The following is a 24554-nucleotide window of genomic DNA, read 5'->3' as shown; positions in this document are numbered from 1 at the left end:
GTTTCTCCATCACTTCACAAAAAGGGACTTCTTGAAAGTCACTGATAATTTCCTTCTCCCAAATTCAGTAGTCTATTTACCTCCTGTCCTTTATGAAGCATTTTACACTGTTTCCCAGGCCTTGTCAACATGTTCTCTTGCCTTCTGTCCTATTATCATGCTTTCTTTGGATTCTCTTGATGTTCTCTTGCTTCTTCACTGGGCTTTCTGTCCTCCTAGTCTCATTATCTAACTATATGAATTTTGATGCCTAAAGGTATTTGTAAACCCGTCTTTCATTACTCTCTATTTCGTGGGAAGAATAGCTAAGTTATTTACCATACCTCGCATGAATTTGACTATATCCTATAGCATCTACCCGTTTCAGTGTTTCCACATGAAAGAGGAGGAAAATACCTACTACAAACTTGCTGTGATGCAATACATTTTAAGTGTTTCACATACAGTAGGACTAAAAAATATTAGCTTCTTGGATCTCTTTTCTTTCTAGCTATTATTTTCTATGAATTACTACTGCCACAGTCTGTTCACATCTCTCAGTCCAATGTACTTAAAGTACCACAAGCACAGTCCTATCCTTCACTTCACTGCATCTTGCTTTCGCCATATGGACCTGCTTCCCTAATTAATACTGACAGTGTCATATGACCCCTTCACTGTAGGTGCACTCCCTTGTTTTTTAAACCATATTAAATTGAAACTCATTTGAATGTCTTTATGGTCCCTGAGAGTTCGCTTCCCCTGACCCAAACTATCTTTCTCCAATTCCCCTTTTTCTTAACCTGAGTCTTCTGTCCTAGTCCTTCAGGCCACCTTCATTATTTTCCCAAGGCCACACTGGCTTCGTCCCCTGAAACTCAAACATCTTTTGATCTTTAGTTCCACCCTCAGAGTGGCAGATCAGACCTACATCTCTTACAGGACTTTGTCTCAACTTTCAGTCTCCCAGACCTTCTTGCTTGCCACCATGAGCAATAAGTAATAACATCCTGAACTATCTTTATTTGCTACCGTGCTAGATGACTGCTTCTATTAATAGTTTGCAGGGTTTCACATACCAATAACAATTGAAAACCAAATCTAACTTCTGGTACTAGTTTAATACTTTTTGCCCAAGTAAAGACCCTTAAAAATCATTTGTGACTCTGATTTCCTTTCTGAAAGAATATTTTACAAAATAGGAGGGTACAATGCTAGAATAAAAAAGTTTAAATTGAATAAATTTAGATTTATGAAAAAATGTACTGTCCTTATTTTTTTTTTTCATTTGGATATGAACCAGAGAAAACTGTAAGGGAAATTCTTGAACAGGCATTTGAGAATCTTTATATAAACCTAAAATTATTCCACATAAAAAGTTTAATGAAAATACTAAGAAGAGGTTCCATTGGCAAATTCCTTTGATAAATTTGGGTTAAACAAGGCCCAATTGCTGTACACCTGAAACTAACACAACTTTTTAAATCAACTACACTTCAATAAAAATTTAAAAAAAAACAATGCCCAACTGAGTTTCTCAACTACTGGAATCATCAGAGCTTCTGAGATACCTAATACATACTGTGACTCTAAGAAGATACAGGGTGCTATATTTCCCAAACATATTTCGCCAGTAACCTTTCTTTTTTCTTTAAAAAGCATCTTTGCAGGAGAAATACTGAAACAGAGAAGTCTTTCCCCAATGTGTCACAGACTTGTACTTGATATGCAACCATGTTCAAATTTTAATCGGCAACTTTGGCTTGAAGAGAGAACATACCATGAACATTTAATTGGCAGAACACGAAACTACAGGATAATATGATGGATGAGAGAATTACCATTAAAACTGCATTTACTATTCTGCTTCAATTGCCCAAAGTTAACAGGACAAATATAAAAGGATAAATATTTAGTGTATTTTAGTCAAACAAGGACTCCAGTATTCTGGCTTGGAAAATCCCATGGACGGAGGAGCCTGGTAGGCTACAGTCCATGGGGTCGCTAAGAGTCGGACATGACTGAGTGACTTCACTTTCACTTTTCCCTTTCATGCACTGGAGAAGGAAATGGCAACCCACTCCAGTGTCCTTGCCTGGAGAATCCCAGGGACGGCGGAGCCTGGTGGGCTGCCGTCTATGGGGTCGCACAGAGTCGGACACGACTGAAGCAACTTAGCAGCAGCAGTCAAACAAGGAAAAAAATCAACCATGTAAGTACAGGATGAGGAAGAAGAGACTTAAGTGTCCATAATGTGCCTATGAGCAGCTTTGTGTCTTGAGTCTGTAGGTTATGGTCAGTGAAGAGGATCTAATGGGAAGGGTTAAGTCATTTCTGTGGACTTTGTTTAGTTTATGGCTACATCTTAAAAGGTCCACAATGAATCCTTTCTAAAGGAGAACAAGATGGGAGGCATTTTGGAAACTATGTCATATCTAGAAATGTTGAAAACACTAGAAATTTTGCCCTGTTGAACAGGAAAATTAAAGGGATTTGAGAGTGGCCATTAAGTATAAAAGGATACAATGAGAATCAGGGTGGCTTTTACACTGCACCTAAGAAATTGCTTTTACATAGCCTTCTAGTGCTAATATCCCCAAATCTATGAGACTACACAGAAAGGGAAAAATTAAGAGGCACTGACAAGAGTGGGAAAGTATTTAAAACACCTTCAAATTTATCGGAGACCCTAACAGAGATCTCTCTTCTAAGCAGCATCCCTGATATAATAATCAGAAACTGCCTGAACAAATGTTGGAATTTAGCTGAAGAATCAGGGGCAAAAATGCCATCCCTCAAAATGTATCTAAGAGATTTCTGAAGGTATAAATTAGGAGGACACGGAATTGATGAATTTATCTAGATCCAGTACTGTTGTTCCTCAAAAAGAAATTTACTGAAATAAAGAAACACACAAATAAGTAAGTAAACACACAAGTAAGTTGATTTTCAAAATTCACTTTTTTTCCTCCTATGCAAATAACTGGATCACAAGAAAAGACTTGGGTAAGTTCAAGGTGTGCTTCAAGTCTGCTCCCACACTGAGCCAAAACCAGCATGAGCCCAGAGGCTGAGGCACCTGTGACACTGGGACTGTGCAAACACTCTCAGGGCCCTTTAAGCATAGGTAGGGTCAGCCCCTGAGAGTGACTGTCGCTTTAAATTTTGCCTCACAGGCACCTGCTTACCTCACAGTAGGCCCAGCCCTGTGATTGGTCAGCCTATCCAAAGCCCCGCCCCAACTGACACTATATCAAAGACAAACTTCCTAGGTAACAGCAGTATAGCTGCAGACCAGCTGCATGTCAGTTGGTCTCCAACAGGAGGAGATGTGAAAGAAGCCAGATGACACTTCTTCCAGCCCAAGTTAGACGAGAGGCCAGCACTTACTTTACCATTGCCCATAAATGGCGTGGGCGCCAGATCAGAAGAGGATGGAACCTACTTTGAGAGATCTGAGAGATCGCCAGGTCAGTCGGGATGGCAGGGGTGGCAGAGGCCGAGGCTGGAGCCGCACCTCTGGCCGCGGAGAGTCTAGGGCGTCCAGTCACCGAGAACAACCGCTCTGCTTTCTCATCAAGAGCAGCATGGTTGGTGCGGTGATTGGTCATGGGGGATTAAGAATAAAAGATATCCAGAATTCTACCAGTACAAGAATACACATCATAAAAGGTGGTCCTGAAGCTGAGGTAAAAATTTTTGGCAGGAAAGACATGAAGGCCAAGGCCAAAGCGGCTATAGAAACTCTTGTTAAGAAAAAAGAAAGAAGCTACAGTTTAGAATGCCGTGTTGATAGTGCTGCCTCTCAACCATTTGCCGGGAGAGGCTGGAGCAGAAATAACACCACCAGAGCCACTCAGCCCAAAGATGACACCACCAAAGCAGCCGATCCCAGAGACTATGCGGCCATCGTGGCCCAGCCCAGAGGCTATGCGGCCATAGTGGCCCAGCCCAGAGACGACAATGCTGCCAGAAGGGCCCAGCCAGGAGACCACGTGGCCAGAGAGGCCCAGGCCGAAGACAACGACACCACCAGAGGGGCCCAGCTCAGAGAAACTGCCTCCAGAGCTTCCCAGCCCGGAGACGAGGATGCCGCCAGAGACCACACAGACAGAGAGGACCAGGCCAAAGACAACGACACCACCAGAGAGGCCCAGTCCAGAGATTATGCGGCCATAGTGGCCCAGCCCAGAAACTATGCGGACATACTGGCCCAGCCCAGAGACGACAATGCCGCCAGAAGGGCCCAGCCAGGAGACCACGTGGCCAGAGAGGCCCAGGCCGAAGACAACGACACCACCAGAGGGGCCCAGCTCAGAGAAACTGCCTCCAGAGCTTCCCAGCCCGGAGACGAGGATGCCGCCAGAGACCACACAGACAGAGAGGACCAGGCCAAAGACAATGACACCACCAGAGAGGTCCAGTCCAGAGATAATGCGGACATACTGGCACAGCCCAGAGACGACAATGCTGCCAGAAGGGCCCAGCCAGGAGACCACGTGGCCAGAGAGGCCCAGGCCGAAGACAACGACACCACCAGAGGGGCCCAGCTCAGAGAAACTGCCTCCAGAGCTTCCCAGCCCGGAGACGAGGATGCCGCCAGAGACCACACAGACAGAGAGGACCAGGCCAAAGACAACGACACCACCAGAGAGGCCCAGTCCAGAGATTATGCGGCCATAGTGGCCCAGCCCAGAAACTATGCGGACATACTGGCCCAGCCCAGAGACGACAATGCCGCCAGAAGGGCCCAGCCAGGAGACCACGTGGCCAGAGAGGCCCAGGCCGAAGACAACGACACCACCAGAGGGGCCCAGCTCAGAGAAACTGCCTCCAGAGCTTCCCAGCCCGGAGACGAGGATGCCGCCAGAGACCACACAGACAGAGAGGACCAGGCCAAAGACAATGACACCACCAGAGAGGTCCAGTCCAGAGATAATGCGGACATACTGGCACAGCCCAGAGACGACAATGCTGCCAGAAGGGCCCAGCCAGGAGACCACGTGGCCAGAGAGGCCCAGGCCGAAGACAACGACACCACCAGAGGGGCCCAGCTCAGAGAAACTGCCTCCAGAGCTTCCCAGCCCGGAGACGAGGATGCCGCCAGAGACCACACAGACAGAGAGGACCAGGCCAAAGACAACGACACCACCAGAGAGGCCCAGTCCAGAGATTATGCGGCCATAGTGGCCCAGCCCAGAAACTATGCGGACATACTGGCCCAGCCCAGAGACGACAATGCCGCCAGAAGGGCCCAGCCAGGAGACCACGTGGCCAGAGAGGCCCAGGCCGAAGACAACGACACCACCAGAGGGGCCCAGCTCAGAGAAACTGCCTCCAGAGCTTCCCAGCCCGGAGACGAGGATGCCGCCAGAGACCACACAGACAGAGAGGACCAGGCCAAAGACAACGACACCACCAGAGAGGTCCAGTCCAGAGATAATGCGGACATACTGGCACAGCCCAGAGACGACAATGCTGCCAGAAGGGCCCAGCCAGGAGACCACGTGGCCAGAGAGGCCCAGGCCAAAGACAGCGACACCACCAGAGGGGCCCAGCCTAGAGAAACTGCATCCAGAGCTTCCCAGGCCAGAGACGAAGATGCCACCAGAGACCACACAGACAGAGAGGACCAAGATTATGCGGCCAAAGTGGCCCAGCCCAGAAACTATGTGGCCATATTGGCCCAGCCCAGAGACTATACGGCCATAGTGGCCCAGCCCAGAGATGACGCTGCCAGAAGGGCCCAGCCTGGAGACCATGCGGCCAGGGACCCCCAAGTCAAAGATGATGATGCCACCAGAGAAGCCCAGCCCAGAGACCATGGGGCCAGAGAGGCTCAGGCCAAAGATAACACCAGAGTGGCCCAGCCTAGAGATGATGCAGCCACAGTGGCCCAGCCTAGAGACTGTGCAGTCATAGTGGCCCGGCCCAGAAATCACAAGCCCAGAGCCGCCCAGCCAAGAGATGTAACTGCTAGAGCAGCTCAGCCATGGGTAGACTGGGATCGAGTAAAAGCTGGGATGATAGAGTGGAAGAAAAGAAAATGGGCAGATTTACCACCAATTAAGAAAAACTTATACATAGAATCCAAAGCAACATACTCATTGTCTCAAGCCCAAGTGGACATTTGGAGAAAGGAAAATTTCAACATAAGGTGTGATGACTTGACAGAGGGTGAGAAACGTCCCATACCCAAGCCCACCCGTACATTCGAGGATGCTTTCCAACGATATCCTGAGATTATGCAAAGCATTAGGAGAGCTGGTTTTCAAAAGCCAACGCCAATTCAGTCTCAGGCATGGCCAATTATTCTACAAGGAATAGATCTTATAGGGATTGCCCAAACTGGAACAGGCAAAACACTATCCTATTTAATGCCTGGGTTTATCCATCTAGATTCTCAACCAATATCTAGAAAACAAAGGAACGGACCTGGCATGCTAGTCCTTACACCCACTAGAGAATTAGCTCTGCAAATACAAGCTGAATGCTCTAAGTACTTGTACAAAGGTCTTAAAAGTGTTTGTATATATGGTGGTGGAAACAGAAAAGGACAAATACAAGATGTTACCAAAGGTGTAGACATAATTATTGCAACTCCTGGAAGACTGAACGATCTACAAATGAATAATTTTGTCAACCTAAGAAGCATAACCTACTTGGTCTTAGATGAGGCAGATAGAATGCTGGATCTGGGGTTTGAACACCAAATAATGAAGATCTTATTAGATGTGCGCCCAGACAGACAGACAGTTATGACAACAGCGTCTTGGCCAGATTCTATCCGCAGATTGGCACGGTCTTATTTGAAACAGCCTATGATTGTTTATATTGGTACTCTGGATCTAGTTACTGTAAATACTGTTAAACAAAACATAATTGTTACCACTGAAGAAGAAAAACGATCTTTGATCCAAGAATTCCTACAGAGCCTGTCACCCAAAGACAAAGTCATCGTGTTTGTTGGCAGAAAACTTGTGGCTGATGACTTATCAAGTGATTTAAGTATTCAAGGAATACCTGTCCAGTCCCTGCATGGTGACAGGGAACAGAGTGACCGAGACCAAGCATTAGAGGACTTCAGAAGTGGAAGAGTAAAAATACTGATCGCTACCGATTTAGCATCCAGAGGCCTCGATGTCAGCGATGTCACACATGTATATAATTACAATTTTCCACGCAATATTGAAGAATATGTACACAGGGTTGGACGTACTGGAAGAGCAGGGAAATCAGGTGAATCAATCACCCTTGTGACTCAAGATGATTGGAAAATTGCCGATGAGTTGATTAAAATTCTCCAAAGAGCCAACCAGATTGTGCCACCCAAACTCCAATCAATGGCTGATCAGTTTAAGAAGCATAAGCAAAAGTACGAGATAGGAAAAAGATCAAAGAAATCTCAAGAAAAATGCACCGAGTTTTATTAACATCCACACCTTGAAAAATTTCACCTACTAGAATACCTAAGAACGAGTTTTGTTAACATCTGCACCTTGAAAATTTTCTCCTACTAGAATATCTAAGACTGAGTTTTATTAACATCTGCACCTTGAAAAATTGTACCTACAAGAATATCCAAGACTGAGTTTAATTGATGTTTCCACCTTGACAAGTTGAACCTAAGAGAAGATCCAAGACTGAATTTTATTGATGTCTCCCACCTTGAAAAGTTGCACCTACAAGAAGATCCAAGATCAAGTTTTATTGGTGTCTACAACTTGAAAAATTGTATCTACCAGAATGTTCAAGATATGTTCAAGTTATGCAGTACTCAAGTTACCTAAGGAAGTACTGGGAACATACTGTCAGTTATAGGACATTTAGCTAATTCTTAAACCATACCACTAAGCTTTCAATGTATGGTCCTTAATAAAATCAAAAGTGCTTTGAAAATGAGAGAGTGTTGTGTGTTTGTTAAAGTCTGCTTTCTTTTATAGCCTGCCGTGTCCAGCTGTGTCTTCTCTAAAAGACTTGGTAGACAATAACAGTGGTGCTTTTCTTGCTTTAAAATAGTTGTACTGAATTGGAAACTAGTTTTCACCAAGCTTTAACCCAGTCAAAATATTTTATTTGCCCCCAGTGGTTGGTGACAGAATTCCTAAAACTATCTCCACTATCATTCCCTACTTTTTAAAAATTCATTAGAAAATAAATGCTCAATCTTTTAGAAGATTCCGTAATATTTTTTTTCAGACAGATGTGACTCGTAGAGTAGGGTGTCTGACTGAGTCACTGGGAACCAGATCTTCATATCAACTCTCACTAACCACTCATTAAAAATTCTGGGGAGATCACTTGTCTTCTGTAGTCCTCACTTTCTTCATTAATAAACAGGAATGTTCATGTTATGTGATTTGAGGGTCTCCTTCACCACTAAATTCTTTGGTATTATAGCTAAATTGTGTACCCCAGCATTACATTAACACTTCATTTTCTAATCTAGAGGAAAAACCACACCCTTATGTAACAAATTGAACAATGAAACCCGTTTTAATGACCAGAAATAGTGCATTCTGCACTTCTATTGATCTTTGAAATATGATTCACAGATTGTCTTTACTTTCTTTTCATCTTATTTTTCAATTTGTCTTGAAAAGGTCAAAATCACATATATACATCAGAAGGAAAATTAATGTGAAAGAAAAATCTGTACTTGGAAAAAAACATTAAAAAAACCAAATGACGTTCTCAGCATGGGGACCAAGTTTAGTAAAATTCCTAAATTTATAATTCTCTCTTACATTCCATTTAGAAGCAATATGCATCTTGTCCAGCTTCCCAGGTGGCACTAGTGGTAAAGAACCTGCTAATGCCAGAGAGGCAAGAGACGCAGATTCAATCCCTGGAGGAGGGCATGGCAACTCACTCCAGTATTGTTGCCTGGAGAATCCCATGTATACAGGAGCCTGGTGGGCTACAGTTCATAGGGTTGCAAAGAGTTGAACACAACTGAAGCGACACAGCACACACACACGTATGCATCTTCTCACATTGCAAGAAGATATCTTTACAAATGATGCTAAATTTTATAATCCCGTGTTTAAGAGAACATTATCATTAATAAAGTCTTACCATTTCTGGGCAATTAACAATCCAGCAATCTTTTTCCCAGCATCCTTCAGCTATAACCACAACAAAAATTCAGAAATTAAGTGAAATAAAGAGGTAAACATTCTAGGTATAGTTGTTTAAAGTTCAGGTTCTGACTTTAAAGACTTGTTATAAAAGTATTGATATCTCCTGATAAAATTAACAACAATAGTTAACAGTTTTGAGTGTTTGGTATATACCAGGTGCTTTGTTTTGTAAACAATAATCTTTACTGAAAATTCACTTAGAGGGTAATCTTAACCCATGTTTTGCAGAAGCTAAAATAATGTCAGAGGAAGTAACTTGCATAAGGTTACTAAATCTGATTAAAGAGGAATTGTGTGCTATTTTTACCCAGCTATGCCTGCCTCCAATATTTACATTCTTTTCACATCAATACAAGTTACTATGTATGAGGAAATATGCTTATCTTGAGACTGCCCACGTGTTCAGATTTAGTGAAATAGCATGTCAATATACCCCAGTGCAAAAGCAGTCTACAGGAGAACCTGTGAGAGAAGCTCAAATGGCATGTTCCCATTCATTCGGACGAGAAATGATGAGTCGTTAGAAAGCTGGAGTGTATGTTATTTGCCAGAATTCCTCTTAGGGACAATGCTGTATTTGTTAGAGAAAAGGGTAACAAGGCTCTCAAGATAGAAAGTGAGGTTCCTCAATCACATTCAAGTAACAACAAAAAATATCACCCAGTGAGTAAAACGGAGAAACATGCATTTCTTTTTCAAGACAGGGCTGAAAAGAAGAGCTACTGTATGGATAAATGTACATAGAAATATTAATAGAACAGTGGTTTTCAACCATGGGCATTTTTGCCCCTTCTCTCCAGGACACATTTAACCATATGTGAAGACAGACAATACTGGTTGTTTTAATGTTGGGGGTTGGGGGTGGTGGTGGCATTCTGCTGCTGGCACCTAGTGGGTAGAGGTCAAGGATGCTGCTCAACACCCTACAATCTACAGCAATGGTTTCAGCCTGTTGGGCACCAGGGACTGATAAGACAATTTTTCCACGGATGGGTGAGGTGAGGTTGGGGATGGTTCTGGGATGATTCAAGCACATTACATTTATTGTGCCTTTGACTTCCCTGGTGGCTCAGATGGTAAAGCATCTGCCTACAATGCAGGAGACCCGGGTTCGATCCCTGGGTCGGGAAGATCCTCTGGAGAAGGAAATGGCAACCCACTCTAGTACTCTTGCCTGGAAAATCCCATGGACAGAGGATCCTGGTAGGCCCCAGTTCATGGGGTCGCAAAGAGTCGGACACGACTGAGAGACTTCACTTGCACTTTATTTCTATTATTATTGCGTCAGCCCCATCTCAGATCACAAGGCATTAGATCCTGGAGATTGGGGACCCCTGATTTACAGGAAAGTGCCCACAAAACAGAGGATTACTTGGTCCAAAACATCCATAGTGCTGAGATGTACAATCTCTGAGACAGCATAAGCAAAACAAAACCAACCTCATAGTAACCAAGAAAGAACTTAAGGGGAAGAAATAGAGGATTTTAAAATTATATCATGCAGGTCATACAAAATATGACCCTACAACTTTCTTATCCTTGGTATAGTCTGCATCAGTGGTTCTCCACCAAGGCCAACTTTGCCAGATGTGGTAGTCACAACTGTAGGGGAGGGCTATTGTCATCTCTTGGGTAGAGGCCACTGGTGCTGCTAAACATTTCAGTGCACAGGATGATCTCTCTAAACAGAATTATGTGGTGAAAATGTCAGTAATGCCATAGTTAAAACTTGCAATAGCTTAAGCAAACCATCTTCCGTGCTAAAGTCAATTGCAGAAAAACCAAGAAGAGACTTCAGCCAGGGAAATGAAAAAAGGATATATACTTTGTGTAAACTGTTCAATGGCTTCTCAGGTGACACAGCTTGGTAAAGAATCCACCAGCCATTGCAGGAGACACAGGAAGACACGATCCATGGGTAGGGAATATTCCCTGGAAGAGGAAATGGCAACCCACTCCAGTATGCTTGTCTGGGAAATCCCATGGACAGAGGAGCCTGGTGGGCTATATAGTCCATGGGGTTTCAAAAAGTCTGACATGGCTGAGCAACTGAGCATGCATGCACATACACTGTTCAATAAAAGACTCTCCATCAGCTTTCATTATCTTTGGTAGAATCTGTATCAATGACTATCAATCAGAGTTGATTTTGCCTCCTGGGGGATACTTGGCAATGTCTGGAAACATTTTTGATTGTTCCACCTAGGCAACAAGATTGCTACTGTCATCTGGAAATCAGGAAAAAACATCCTTCAATGAACAGGACAACACCCTACAACACTGAATTTTTTTTTTTTAGACCTAAAGTCTATAGCATTAAGGTCAAGAAACTGTGGTTTACATTGACCAACAAAGTTTTGTGAGTAAGTGACTCAAATAAATATTGAGTTTTGTGTCCAGATTAGAACAGAATGAAACAAATTAGAATATGTGCTGACACCAGAGACAAACTGTCTGAGGATTCAGCTGATCTCAGAGTCATTCCTGCAAAAATTTTAGCATGATGATTTACATTCAGTAGGTACTTAACAAATGTTAGATCCCTTCCACCCTGTCTCTCCTATCACCCATTATGTAATGCTTGTTTACAATTCTGGATGCCATTACTCACACTTTTCCCCCATCGGGAATGCCCTTTCTCTGTCCTTTCTGCCAGGTCAAATCAGATTCATCATGCTGGGTCCAGCCCAGTGCTACATCTCCCCCAAGATCCTATCTACTCTCTTTCACCTCAAAACTTCTGTAGCTCTTGCTATCTACCAATCATGCTGACATCAGTACCATACTAGTTTGCATACCTACAGAGACAATTTTGAAAAATTCCAATTAATTAAGATGAATTGCACTATCAAATATTTAAGTCAAAGTGAAAGTTGCTCAGTCATGTCTGATTGTGTGCAACCCCATGGACTATACAGTCCATGGAATTCTCCAGGCCAGAATACTGGAGTGGGTAGCCTCTCCCTTCTCCAGGGGATCTTCCCAATCCAGGGATTGAACCCAGGTCACCCGCATTGCAGGTGGATTCTTTATCAGCTGAGCCACAAGGGAAACCCTATCAAATATTTAAATAAACTACAAAAATCTAACAGTTTAAACAGTTTTACCCTATGTAATTGATAAATCATGAGAGAACCATCCAGAGCTAAATCTGCATAAAAAGCAAATATAAAGGTGGAATTTTTTAATCAGTGAAGAACAATCTACCCCACCCCCAGAATTGGGGGGGTTCATGCCTCACAGCTTGTAGGATCTTAGTTCGCTGACCAGGGATCGAACCCATGCACCTTGCATTGGAAGTGTGGAATATTAATCACTGAACCACCAGGGAAGTTCTCCAAAACAATTTTTTTTAATTAAAAAATATATCATACATACAAACATACCAAGACAACTGATCAACCATAACTCTCCTACTATATTAAAAATGTTTGCTTTTTATAAAAAATAAAATAACTTCAAGCTTGTAAGGAATATAATTTCTGGTATCAAGATGGAAAAAAAATTAAACAGAAGAAAGCACAAAAAATTCAATGTAAATATCAATAGGTTTAGAAATGTAAACATGAAATGCCAAAAATACTATAAAAGGCAAAGGAAACACCAGAAAAATGATTTAAAATATATCATATATTCACAGTTACTTATTTTTAGCATACATAGGTTTTTACAAACAAAAAAATAGAGGATGAATTCCCAAATAGAAATGTGGACAGAAATGTAAAATACAATTTACCAGACAGACAGATAAGTGAACAATACACATGTAAAAAAGTGCTTAACTTCTCTATAATCAAATGAATGAAAATTAAACCAGAGAGAGAACTTTTTTCTCTAGAAAAATTGGCTGTAATAAGGAAAAAACTGGGATCTTAGTTCACCAACCAGGAATTCAACCTGGGCCCTCATCAGTGAAAGTGACGAGTTCTAACAATTGGACTGCCAGAGAATTCCCAGGGAATACCTAATACTAGTAGTGATGCAGGAAGATAAACATTAATAAATTACAATTTTGCAAAATTATATTCCTTGGAGGGATAGTTGAGATTATGCATAAAATGTGTATATGCTTTAATAGACTTGGACCAAGTAATATCAAATCTAGGCATGTACCGTAAGGAAATAATTTTACATATACACACACACACACACCAAGATGTATATACAAGGCTATTTACCACATTAATTACAATAGTTAATTATTGAAAAACTTTCAAAGTCCAATGATAGGGTCCTATTTTTTTTCCCTTGTCTTTTTTTTTTAATTTTTATTTATTTTTTTATTTGTTTTGCCATACATTGACATGAATCCACCATGGGTGTACATGTTTTCCCCTTCCAGAACCCCCCTTCCACCTCCCTCCCCATCCCATCCCTCCGGGTCATCCCGGGGCACCAGCCCTGAGCACCCTGTATCATGCATTGAACCTGGACTGGCGATTTGTTTCACATATGATAATTTACATACTTCCATGCCATTCTCTCATATCATGGCATCTGGTCCCATCACTTCGTGGGAAATAGATGGGGAAACAGTGGAAACAGTGTCAAACTTTATTTTTTGGGGCTCCAAAATCACTGCTGATGGTGATTGCAGCTATGAAATTAAAAGACGCTTACTCCTTGGAAGGAAGGTTATGACCAACCTAGATAGCATATTAAAAAGCAGAGACATTACTTTGCCAACAAAGGTCCATCTAGTCAAGGCTATGGTTTTTCCAGTAGTCATGTATGGATGTGAGAGTTGGACGGTGAAGAGAGCTGAGTGCCGAAGAATTGATGCTTTTTAACTGTGGTGCTGGAGAAGACTCTTGAGAGTCCCTTGGACTGCAAGAAGATCCAACCAGTCCATCATAAAGGAGATCAGTCCTGGGTGTTCATTGGAAGGACTGATGCTGAAGCTGAAACTCCAATACTTTGGCCGCCTGATGCAAAGAGCTGACTCATTTGAAAAGACCATGATGCTGGGAAAGACTGAGGGCAGGAGGAGAAGGTGACGATGGAGGATGAGATGATTGGATCACATCACTGTCTCAATGGACACGGGTTTGGATGGACTCCGGGAGTTGGTGATGGACAGGGAGGCCTGGCGTGCTGCGGTTCATGGGGTTGCAAATAGTTGGACATGACTGAGCGACTGAAATGAACTGAACTGAACTGAAAGGGAATAAGCATTTTCTGCTTCTGCAAAACAGTCCTCCTTACACCCTCTTCTATAGTATACACACATGTATGTGTCTCTGTGTGTGTCTGTGTCCAGTTTAGCTAAGAACACACAGCTGCCTAATCACTACCTACTCCAGACCTCACGCTGTAAATCAGAGCTCAGAACAACATGCATAATACGCAGAGTAAGCTGAACTTACTGTTACTATAGATGAGGGATGAACATCTTTCCCCCTTTATGGAAGATACCTGTTGCTACCCTAGATTCAAGCATAACATAATGGTTAAGGGTGAAGTCTTAGGAATCTGAAGGTGTCTCAGTTTGGCCACTCACAATCAGTTCCATGAATTTGGGTGAGTCCTATAAAGGCCCTAAATCTTGGGTTTCATCAGCTGTAAAAGATGGATGGTGATTTTAATTTCTACTTCAGGAAGATTAGATGATATGCACATAGAGCACTAAGGATAAAAAGAATATTAAGATTACACTCAATGGTTTTTTAAAATAAGAGAAGATGGTACAGGGAAATGATAGTCACACTCAGGCCGATTCAACCTGTCAGTCTTACAAATCGATGTTAATGTATTACAAACGAATTTCAAAAATGTGGTAAATGAATTTCAAAATGTGTTTGGGGAAGTGCTTCCATGGGGAGGATACTTGCTGGGTCTACCTGGGGAACATGTATATTCTTGATCATTGTCTCCCACTGCATGTCTGCTCCACTCTTCTCCCTCCATAGGCTGCCTTTTACTGTTTTTCCATGCATATGCTGGAACGTGGCTGATTTCACAACTCTCTGGTTTAAATTACATTTGTTCATGATATCAATCTAGATTGAGCTATGCTGTCTTAGCTCCCAGTTTACATTTCTGTAAGACAGGGTCTGATAGGTCCAATTTGGATCAGGCATCCCCTACGGTCCAAACAAATGTTGTAGGTAGGAGGGCAGCGGAAACAGGACTCTATCAAAAACAGAGCTGCTACAACCCCGTCCTTGTATTTGAGGGAAGGTAAACTTCAGAGAAAAGGGACCTTCAAGACTATGGTATTAAGGTGTTTTCCTCATAAAGAAACTCATTTATTTATCTTGTTACAGATACAGTTAGCAGTTCCAATTGTCATGCAGAGACTATCAAAGTTCTTTTTAGACATTTCTTTGAAATATGAACATTTTCCTACTATTTAGGGAATCAACTCATTGATATATTCATTATTATTTACTTTATCACATATTTTATTTATTCCATTTCTGGAAAATTTAAGATAATCTGATGAGCAATATCTACTTCTAATGAATTTTAATAACTGTTTTCAAGGTGAGTACTCACAGTTAGCTTTTACATCATCACTTCCTAAGCCTGTTCTCTGTAAAATCTTAAAGTGTTCAATTAATAAATTTTCATGTCTAAAATAAGACAACTCACATCACTTAAATTTATCTGGCCCCAAAACATTTACATGAAACTTAGCTTCATTATCTTAGCTTCACACTTAGATATTTATATATTAGCACTAAAAATGTATGTTGAGCTTTACACTGGTGATTTACGCAAGACAAAGATGTTTGTTGGCACTATCTACTTTCTATATCATTCTCAACAACAAAGAAATTGATTTAGGGTAACTCTCTCAAATACAACATAGCTTTTTTCTTAGTTACTACAGATCTAATTCATTATCATATCGCATTCATTTATTATTGATGTGTTAGCTCAATATATCAGTTTGCTATGCTGAGATTTTAGTAGTCTATGTAGAAAACTAAATAAATATTAATCACATTGACTGCTTCAGAAAATATCTTAAAGCATAACATTGGATGTGCCAGAAAATATAAATCTTAAGATCATAAAAGGTATTACTTGAGGTCAAAAAGCCCTGAAAAGAAAGAAAATAAATCATAATCACCATTTCTTTTCTATGGTGAGAACATTTAAGATCCACTCTCTTAGCAACTTTTAAGTATATTATACATTATTATTAACTACAATCACCATGCTCTACATTAGCTGATCAGAACTTCATCTTATAACTAGAAGTTTATAACCAACATCACTCCATTTCTCTGACCCTAAAGACTTGATATGCATCCTGTCCATCCTAACTCTGAACAGAGACTCCTAACTCAACCAAAATTTTGTGTAAAGAAGAAATGACCTAGATCACTGAGTTGACACGCTTAGATTGCCAAGGCAAATGATCTCCATCACTGGCAGCAAGGCCCACTGTTCATTCAGAAACCTAACACTTTAAGTTTTCATGGCAAACCATAGTATCTCCTGAACCCTCAATCATGAGCTGGTATAGACTGCTTTACCTAGCAGTAGCACAGTGAGAAAATGAACATGCACAGAAAAGCCCTGTGTTTAGACTGATGACAAAACTTCTGAAATATGGAGTCACTGGTGAGGTGGCTGCAATGGCTCCGTGCAGAAGCGAGGTGGCTGTGATGGCTCCACACAGAAGCGTGGCCGAGGGGAGCTAGGCCGGGCCGGGGGTGGCGGCCGAGGGGAGCTAGGCTGGGCCGGGGGCCGGGGGCGGCGGCCGAGGGGAGCTAGGCCGGGCCGGGGGCGGCAGCTGAGGGGAGCTAGCCCGGGCCGGGGGCGGCGGCCGAGGGGAGCTAGGCGGGGCCGGGGGCGGTGGCAAGAGCAGTTGCCCCAGGCCCAAGGAGCAGCGGCTGCATGGGCACAGGAGGGCCGAGAGGAGTTACTCCACATTCAAGGTCAGGAGGGGCTGTCATGAGTAGATATCCCTTGTCCAAGGTAAGGAGCAATGGCTGCACTTTGCTGGAGCAGCCGTGAAGAAATACCCCACGTCCAACATAAGAAAAACCCAAGAAAGAGGGTAGGTGTTGCAAGAGGGCATCAGAGGGCAGACACACTGAAACTAAAATTATAGAAAACTAGCTAATCTAATCACAGGGACCACAGCCTTGTCTATCTCAATGAAACTAAGCCATGCCTTGTGGGGCCACCCAAGACGGATGGGTCATGGTGGAGAGGTCTGACAGAATGAGGTCCACTGGAGAAGGGCATGGCAAACCACTTCAGTATTCTTGCCTTGAGAACCCCATGAACAGTATGAATAGGCAAAAAGATAGGACACTGAAAGATGAACTCCCCAGGTCAGTAAGTGCCCAATATGCTACTGGAGATCAGTGGAGAAATAACTCCAGAAAAAATGATGGGATGAAGCCAAAGCAAAAACGATACACAGCTGTGGATGTGACTGGTGATGGAGGCAGAGTCCGATGCTGTAAAGAGCAATATTGCATAGGAACCTGGAATGTTAGGTCCATGAATCAAGGCAAATTGGAAGTGGTCAAACAGGAGATGGCAAGAGTGAACGTCGACATTCTAGGAATCAGCGAACTAAGATGGACTGGAATGTGTGAATTTAACTCAGATGACCATTATATCTACTACTGTGGGCAAGAATCCCTTAGAAGAAATGGAGTAGCTATCATGATCAACAAAAGAGTCCAAAAGGCAGTACTTGGATGCAATCTCAAAAACGATAGAATGATCTCGGTTCGTTTCCAAGGCAAACCATTCAATATCACAGCAATCCAAGTCTATGCCCCAACCAGTAATGCCAAAGAGGCTGAAGTTGAACGGTTCTATGAAGACCTACAAGACCTTCTAGAACTAACACCTAAAAAAGATGTCCTTTTCATCATACGGAACTGGAATTCAAAAGTGGGAAGGCAGGAAACACCTGGCGTAACAGGCAAATTTAGCCTTGGAGTACAGAATGAAGCAGGGCAATGGCTAATAGAGAATGCACTGGTCATAACAAACACCCTCTTCCAACAACACAAGAGAAGACTCTACACATGGACATCACCACATGGTCAACACTGAAATCAGACTGATTATATTCTCTGCAGCCAAAGATGGAGAAGCTCTATACAGTCAGCAAAAACAAGACCAGGAGCAGACTGTGGCTCAGATCACGAAATCCTTATTGCCAAATTCAGACTTAAATTGAAGAAAGTAGGGAAAACCACTAGTCCATTCAAGTATGACCTAGATCAAATTCCTTATGAGTATACAGTAGAAGTGACAAATAGATTTAAGGGACTAGATCTGATAGACAGAGTGCCTGATGAACTATGGACGGAGGTTCATGACATTGTACAGGAGACAGGGATCAAGACAATCCCCATGGAAAAGAAATGCAAAAAAGCAAAATGGCTGTCTGAGGAGGCCTTACAGATAGCTGGGAAGAAAAGAGAAGCAAAAAGCAAAGGAGAAAAGGAAAGATATTCCCATCTGAATGCAGAGTTCCAAAGAATAGCAAGCAGAGATAAGAAAGCCTTCCTCAGCGATCAATGCAAAGAAAGAGAGGAAAACAACAGATTGGGAAAGACTAGAGATCTCTTCAAGAAAATGAGAGATACCAAAAGAAAATTTCATGCAAAAATAGGCTTGATAAAGGACAGAAATGGTATGGATCTAACAGAAGCAGAAGATATTAAGAAGAGGTGGCAAGAACACACAGAAGAACGGTACAAAAAAGATCTTCATGACCCAGATAATCACAATGGTGTGATCACTCACCTAGAGCCAGACGTCCTGGGATGTGAAGTCAAGTGGGCCTTAGAAAGCATCACTACGAACAAAGCTAGTGGAGGTGATGGAATTCCAGTTGAGCTATTTCAAATCCTGAAAGATGATGCTGTGAAAGTGCTGCACTTGATATGCCAGCAAATTTGGAAAACTCAGCAGTGGCCACAGGACTGGAAAAGGTCAGTTTTCGTTCCAATCCCAAAGAAAGGCAATGCCAAAGAATGCTCAAACTACTGCACAATTGCACTCATCTCACATGCTAGTAAAGTAATGCTCAAAATTCTCCCAGCCAGGCTTCAGCATTACGTGAACTGTGAACTTCCAGATGTTCAAGCTGGTTTTAGAAAAGGCAGAGGAACCAGAGACCAAATTGCCAATATCGGCTGATCATCGAAAAAGCAAGAGAGTTCTAGAAAAACATCTATTTTTGCCTCATTGACTATGCCAAAGCCTTTGACTGTGTGGATCACAAGAAACTGTGGAAAATTCTGAAAGAGATGGGCATACCAGACCACCTGACCTGCCTCTTGAGAAACCTGTATGCAGGTCAGGAAGCAACAGTTAAAACTGGACATGGAACAACAGACTGGTTCCAAATAGGAAAAGGAGTACGTAAAGGCTGTATATTGTCACCCTGCTTATATACCTTATAGGCAGAGTACATCGTGAGAAATGCTGGGCTGGAAGAAACACAAGCTGGAATCAAGATTGCTGGGAGAAATATCAATAACCTCAGAATGCGGATGACACCACCCTTACGGCAGAAAGTGAAGAACTAAAGAGCCTCTTGATGAAAGTGAAAGAGGAGTGTGAAAAAGTTGGCTTCAAGCTCAACATTCAGAAAACTAAAATCATGGCATCTGTTCCCGTCACTTCATGGCAAATAGATGGGGAAACAGTGGAAACAGTGTCAGACTTTATTTTTTTGGGCTCCAAAATCACTGCTGATGGTGACTGCAGCCATGAAAGTAAAAGACGCTTACTCCTTGGAAGGAAGGTTATGGCCACCCTAGATAGCATATTTAAAAGCAGAGACATTACTTTGCCAACAAAAGTCCATCTAGTCAAGGCTATGGTTTTCCCAGTGGTCATGTATGGATGTGACAGTTGGACGGTGAAGAAAGCTGAGCGCCGAAGAATTGATGCTTTTGAACTGTGGTGTTGGAGAAGACTCTTGAGAGTCCCTTGGACTGCAAGGAGATCCAACCAGTCCATCCTAAAGGAGATCAGTCTTGGGTGTTCATTGGAAGGAGTGATGTTGAAGCTGAAACTCCAATACTTTGGCTACCTGATGCGAAGAGTTGACTCATTGGAAAAGACCCTAATGCTGGGTAGGATTGGGGGCAGGAGGAGAAGGGGACGACAGAGGATGAGATGGTTGGATGGCATCACTGACTCGATGGACATGGGTTTGGGTAGACTCCAGGAGTTGGTGATGGACAGAGCGGCCTGGCGTGCTGCAATTCATGGGGTCGCAAAGAGTCAGACATGACTGAGCGACTGAACTGAACTGGCAAGCATACACATCCCAATCTAGCACTTGTGCCCTAATTCCTCTGACTCTGGAATGTACACAGAAAGCTGTTGAAAATCATTATTCATTATTCTGCCAGCAATTCCACCACTTGACCACCTGAACTCCCCTTGGATATCAGGCACCTCCACAGAGATTATTACTAAACAATGATCATTGTGACAGTGGGATCTAACCATGTTCCTGACAGTACTGGGAAGACACAGCTGCAAATGTGAGGTCAAGGCAGGGTCTTTCTTCTGGAGCTTGGGTCATGAAAAGCTCTCTGGGTTTGAAAGCCAACAGACATGGGTCCAGTATAAGCTCTACCATATTACATACATATCTTAAAAAAAACAAAATACAAAAAAAACCATATATAAAATTTTAAAATAACAGATACTGACACTTAAATTCATCAAATATTAATTTTTGTCATATTTATTCTGTTAAGAAATTAAAGACTACAGAGTGCTACAACTCTTCTCCTTCTTCCTACTTTCCTTCTTTGTACTCCAGGGTAACTATTTGAAGTTGGTGTGTATTCTTTCCAAGTATATTTTATGTGTTTACTACATATCTATGTGCTCATAACCAGTATATAGTATTTTCTTCATGTTTTAAATTTTACATAAATGGTGTCATGCCATATGAATTATTTCGAATTATTTTTCTCATTGTGTAGTAAAGTTTAGCAAAGCTGATTTATGTAGATCTGGTCCTTTCATCTAAACTGCTGAATAGCATGCTATTCTATGACTATGAGACAATTTATGCATTACTCTAGGGACAGATATATAGGTTATCTGCAGAGAGGTATTTTTGGTATTACAAACAATGCTGTTTTGAATATTCTTATACATGTCTCTTTGTGCATGTGTGTAGGAGTTCCTCTAAGGTATATACAGGACTATTATTCAAATAAAATACACCAATATGACAAAGTCAGTCATTTGCAGCATGTGTTTAATTCTGATTGGTTGTTGCCTCTGATAGCAGTCATCAAATATTTTGAATATCACCTAGAAGAGAAGAATATCACCTAAAAGAGAATATCACCTAGAAGTATTGTGAATATCACCTATATCACCTAGGTCATAAACTATGCACAACTTCACCTTCACCATGTATTACCAATAGCTCTTCAAAATAGTTAAACCAACTTACAATCAAGCTAGTAGTTTAAGTGCATTCTTGTTTCTCCACAATTGATATGGTTAGGCTTCCAAATTTTCCGTGGTCCAATGAGTATGAAATGAGTATGAAATGACTACTAATCAGGTGAAACATCTGTTTTTCAACCAATCAGAACTCTTCTCTTATAAATTGCCTCACCTTTTGTAAAATGGAGACTTTACTCCGATTTCTATGGGGCTACACTTCTCTTCAAGAGGATTACAAAAGTAGAGGGGTATAACTTCTAATTGGGGGGCCAGAGAAGCCCCATTAGGAAGGTGATCAAAGCAGAAACCTAGAAAAATTGAGTAAGGGAGCCATATGGGGAAGTATGTGCAAAGACCTTGAGGCATATTTGTCAATTAAGGAGAACAAGGACAGTGTGAGGCAAGGAAGTAATAAGAGTGACAGGAGTAATCAGGGACCTAACAATGATCTTGGAGGTTATGATAAGAATTCTGAATTTTAAGTATGATAGAATGACCCAGGAGGATTTTCAGCAGAGGAATGGCATGTTATAACTTCAGCTCAGTTCGGTCGCTCAGTCATGTCCAATTACTTGCGACCCCATAGATCACAGCACGCCAGGCCTCCCTGTCCATCACCAACTCCTAGAGTTTACCCAAACTCATGTCCATTGAGTTGGTGATGCCACCCAACCATCTCATCATCTGCCATCCCCTTCTCCTCCTGCCCTAAATCTTTCCAAGCATCAGGGTCTTTTCAAATGAGTCAGTTCTTCACATCAGGTGACCAAAGTATTGGAGCCTCAGCCTCAACATCTGTCCTTCCAATGAACACCCAGGACTGATCTCCTTTAGGATGGACTGGTTGGACCTCCTTGCAGTCCAAGGGACTCTCAAGGGTCCTCTCCAACACCACAGTTCAAAAGCAACAATTCTTCGGTGCTCAGCTTTCTTTATAGTCCAACTCTCACATCCATACATGACTACTGGAAAAACCATGGCTTTGACTAGATGGACCTTTGTTGGCAAAGTAATGTCTCTGCTTTTTAATATGCTATCTAGGTTGGTCATAAATTTCCTTCCAAGGAGTAAGCGTCTTTTAATTCTATGGCTGCAGTCACCATCTGAAGTGATTTTGGAGCCTCCAAAAATAAAGTCTCACCCAGTTTCCCATCTATTAGCCAAGAAGTGATGGGACCGGATGCCATGATCTTAGTTTTCTGAATGTAGAGATTTAAGCCAACTTTTTCACTCTCCTCTTTCACTTTCATCAAGAGGCTCTTTAGTTCTTCTTCACTTTCTGCCATAAGGGTGGTGTCATCTGCCTATCTGAGGTTATTGATATTTCTCTCAGGAATTTTGATTCTAGCTTGTGCTTCATCCAGCCCAGTGTTTCTCATGATCTACCCTGCATATAAGTTAAATAAGCAGGGTGACAATATACAGCCTTGATGTACTCCTTTCCCAATTTGGAACCAGTCTGTTGTTCCGTGACCAGTTCTTACTGTTGCTTCCCGATCTGCATACTGATTTCTCAAGAGGCAGGTCAGGTGGTCTGGTATTCCCATGTCTTTCAGAATTTTCCACAGTTTATTGTGATCCACACAGTCAAAGGCTTTGGCATAGTCAATAAAGCAGGAATAGACGTTTTTCTGGAACTCTCTTACATCCCTCCAGATGGATTGGGGGTCTGAAATTAGCAGATGCAAACTATCATATACAGAATGGATGAACAACAAGGTCTTTCTAGATAGCACAGGAAAGTGTATTTAATATCGTATAATAAATCATAATGGAAAAAAATTTAAAGATAAACAGAACCAAAAAAGATAATAAAAGGCTCCCTCCAACTACAGAATGAAGAGAGGGTTGTATGAGTAGAGGAGAAGTAAGGAGACCATAGCAGGCTGTCTTTGTCACATTGAAGGTTTATAAAGTTATAAAGCCATTGTAATAATTTCCTAGGACTCATAAAATTATGCTACTGTGAACTGAAATCTCAAATGCAACAAATAGTGTTATTTCTACTTACTATTATTGGACAAGCCACATTTAACCCCAAACCCAGAAAAACATAGGAAACAGTGGAAAAAACAAGTGATGTTAAAAGAGTTGCTAAACTTGTTTACCTCTTGTTTGTACTGGCCAGTTTGTGCATTTTTTTTAACTCAGAAGAAATCAACGCCTACTGAGGACAGTTACTATCTGTGAATAAAATGGTGTCAAATGGCTCAGGTAAAAGCAGTAGTTTTCCATAGATTGCTGTATGAGCACTACTCCTCAGTGATGTGGAGGGGTCTTAACTTACCTTCCCTCTCAAGACATGCTGGCTATCTGATAATGAATTTTCCCAATCCTGTCTCACTCTCCAAGGTGTTCTAATTGATTTTTCTCCCTGTTGTTTAGAATCTAAGTCTATTTCATTAATGGGATTCTTTTACACAAACAGAAAAACTCAGCATGACCAAAGTCAGAGTGGTCAACAGCTCAGTGCTTCCCTGCCTCCCAGCTTTAACACCTTATTAGGTCTGATAACCCCAGCCTGCCTGCCAGTCCACAGCTGCTTCATGTTATGTTCTTCAAACACATTCTACTTCTGCATGGAAATCACCAGTTTGATGTGTTATGAAATTATTCTTTAGAACTGATTTCCCCAAACTGTGATGTGAAAATGAATCACCTAGAAATCTCGGTAAAATGTAGATTTGAATTTAGTCCATCTGGGGCAGGGACTAGGATTGAGCATATAGCAGGGGATGCTGATGCTGGTGATCTGAGGACCAGACTTCAGTAACAAGGTCCAAGGCTGAAGGCAACCACAGTTTAAAATATTATTAAATTTTTTCCTTATATATATATATATATATATATACACACACACACACATACATATATATATATAAAACATATACATATATATGGTATATATACAACATATGCATATATAATATATGATATATATATATATATATATATATATATAACACATATACATATATGTGATGTATACAACAAAAAGAAGGCTGAGTGTCAAAA

The 24554-nt window shown here is 41.8% G+C and overlaps 1 protein-coding gene and 1 long non-coding RNA gene across 3 annotated transcripts in view; one reads left to right on the top strand and one right to left on the bottom strand.

Moving 5' to 3' along the window:
* The window catches only part of LOC145537167 (uncharacterized), a 966757-nt gene that overhangs the window by 596795 nt on the left and 345408 nt on the right, over positions 1-24554 (bottom strand). The window lies entirely within an intron of this gene.
* DDX53 (DEAD-box helicase 53) lies at positions 3234-7878 on the top strand. 2 transcript variants are annotated; one of them, XM_081567954.1, is made up of 2 exons: positions 3247-3838; positions 5960-7878. In XM_081567954.1, exons 1-2 carry the CDS (start codon positions 3387-3389, stop codon positions 7410-7412), a joined length of 1905 nt encoding a protein of 634 aa, XP_081424080.1. In that variant the 5' UTR covers positions 3247-3386; the 3' UTR covers positions 7413-7878. The 2 variants fall into 2 exon arrangements, with proteins under 2 accessions (XP_081424079.1, XP_081424080.1); XM_081567953.1 differs by having other exon boundaries at positions 3234-7878.

The sequence above is a fragment of the Giraffa tippelskirchi genome, chromosome X (genome assembly GCF_054371585.1).
Source record: "Giraffa tippelskirchi isolate mGirTip1 chromosome X, T2T-mGirTip1v1.2.pri, whole genome shotgun sequence".
NCBI classification, from domain to species: domain Eukaryota; kingdom Metazoa; phylum Chordata; class Mammalia; order Artiodactyla; family Giraffidae; genus Giraffa; species Giraffa tippelskirchi.
Note: the sequence above shows the minus strand (reverse complement) of the source record. Positions and strands in the feature narration are given on the sequence as shown.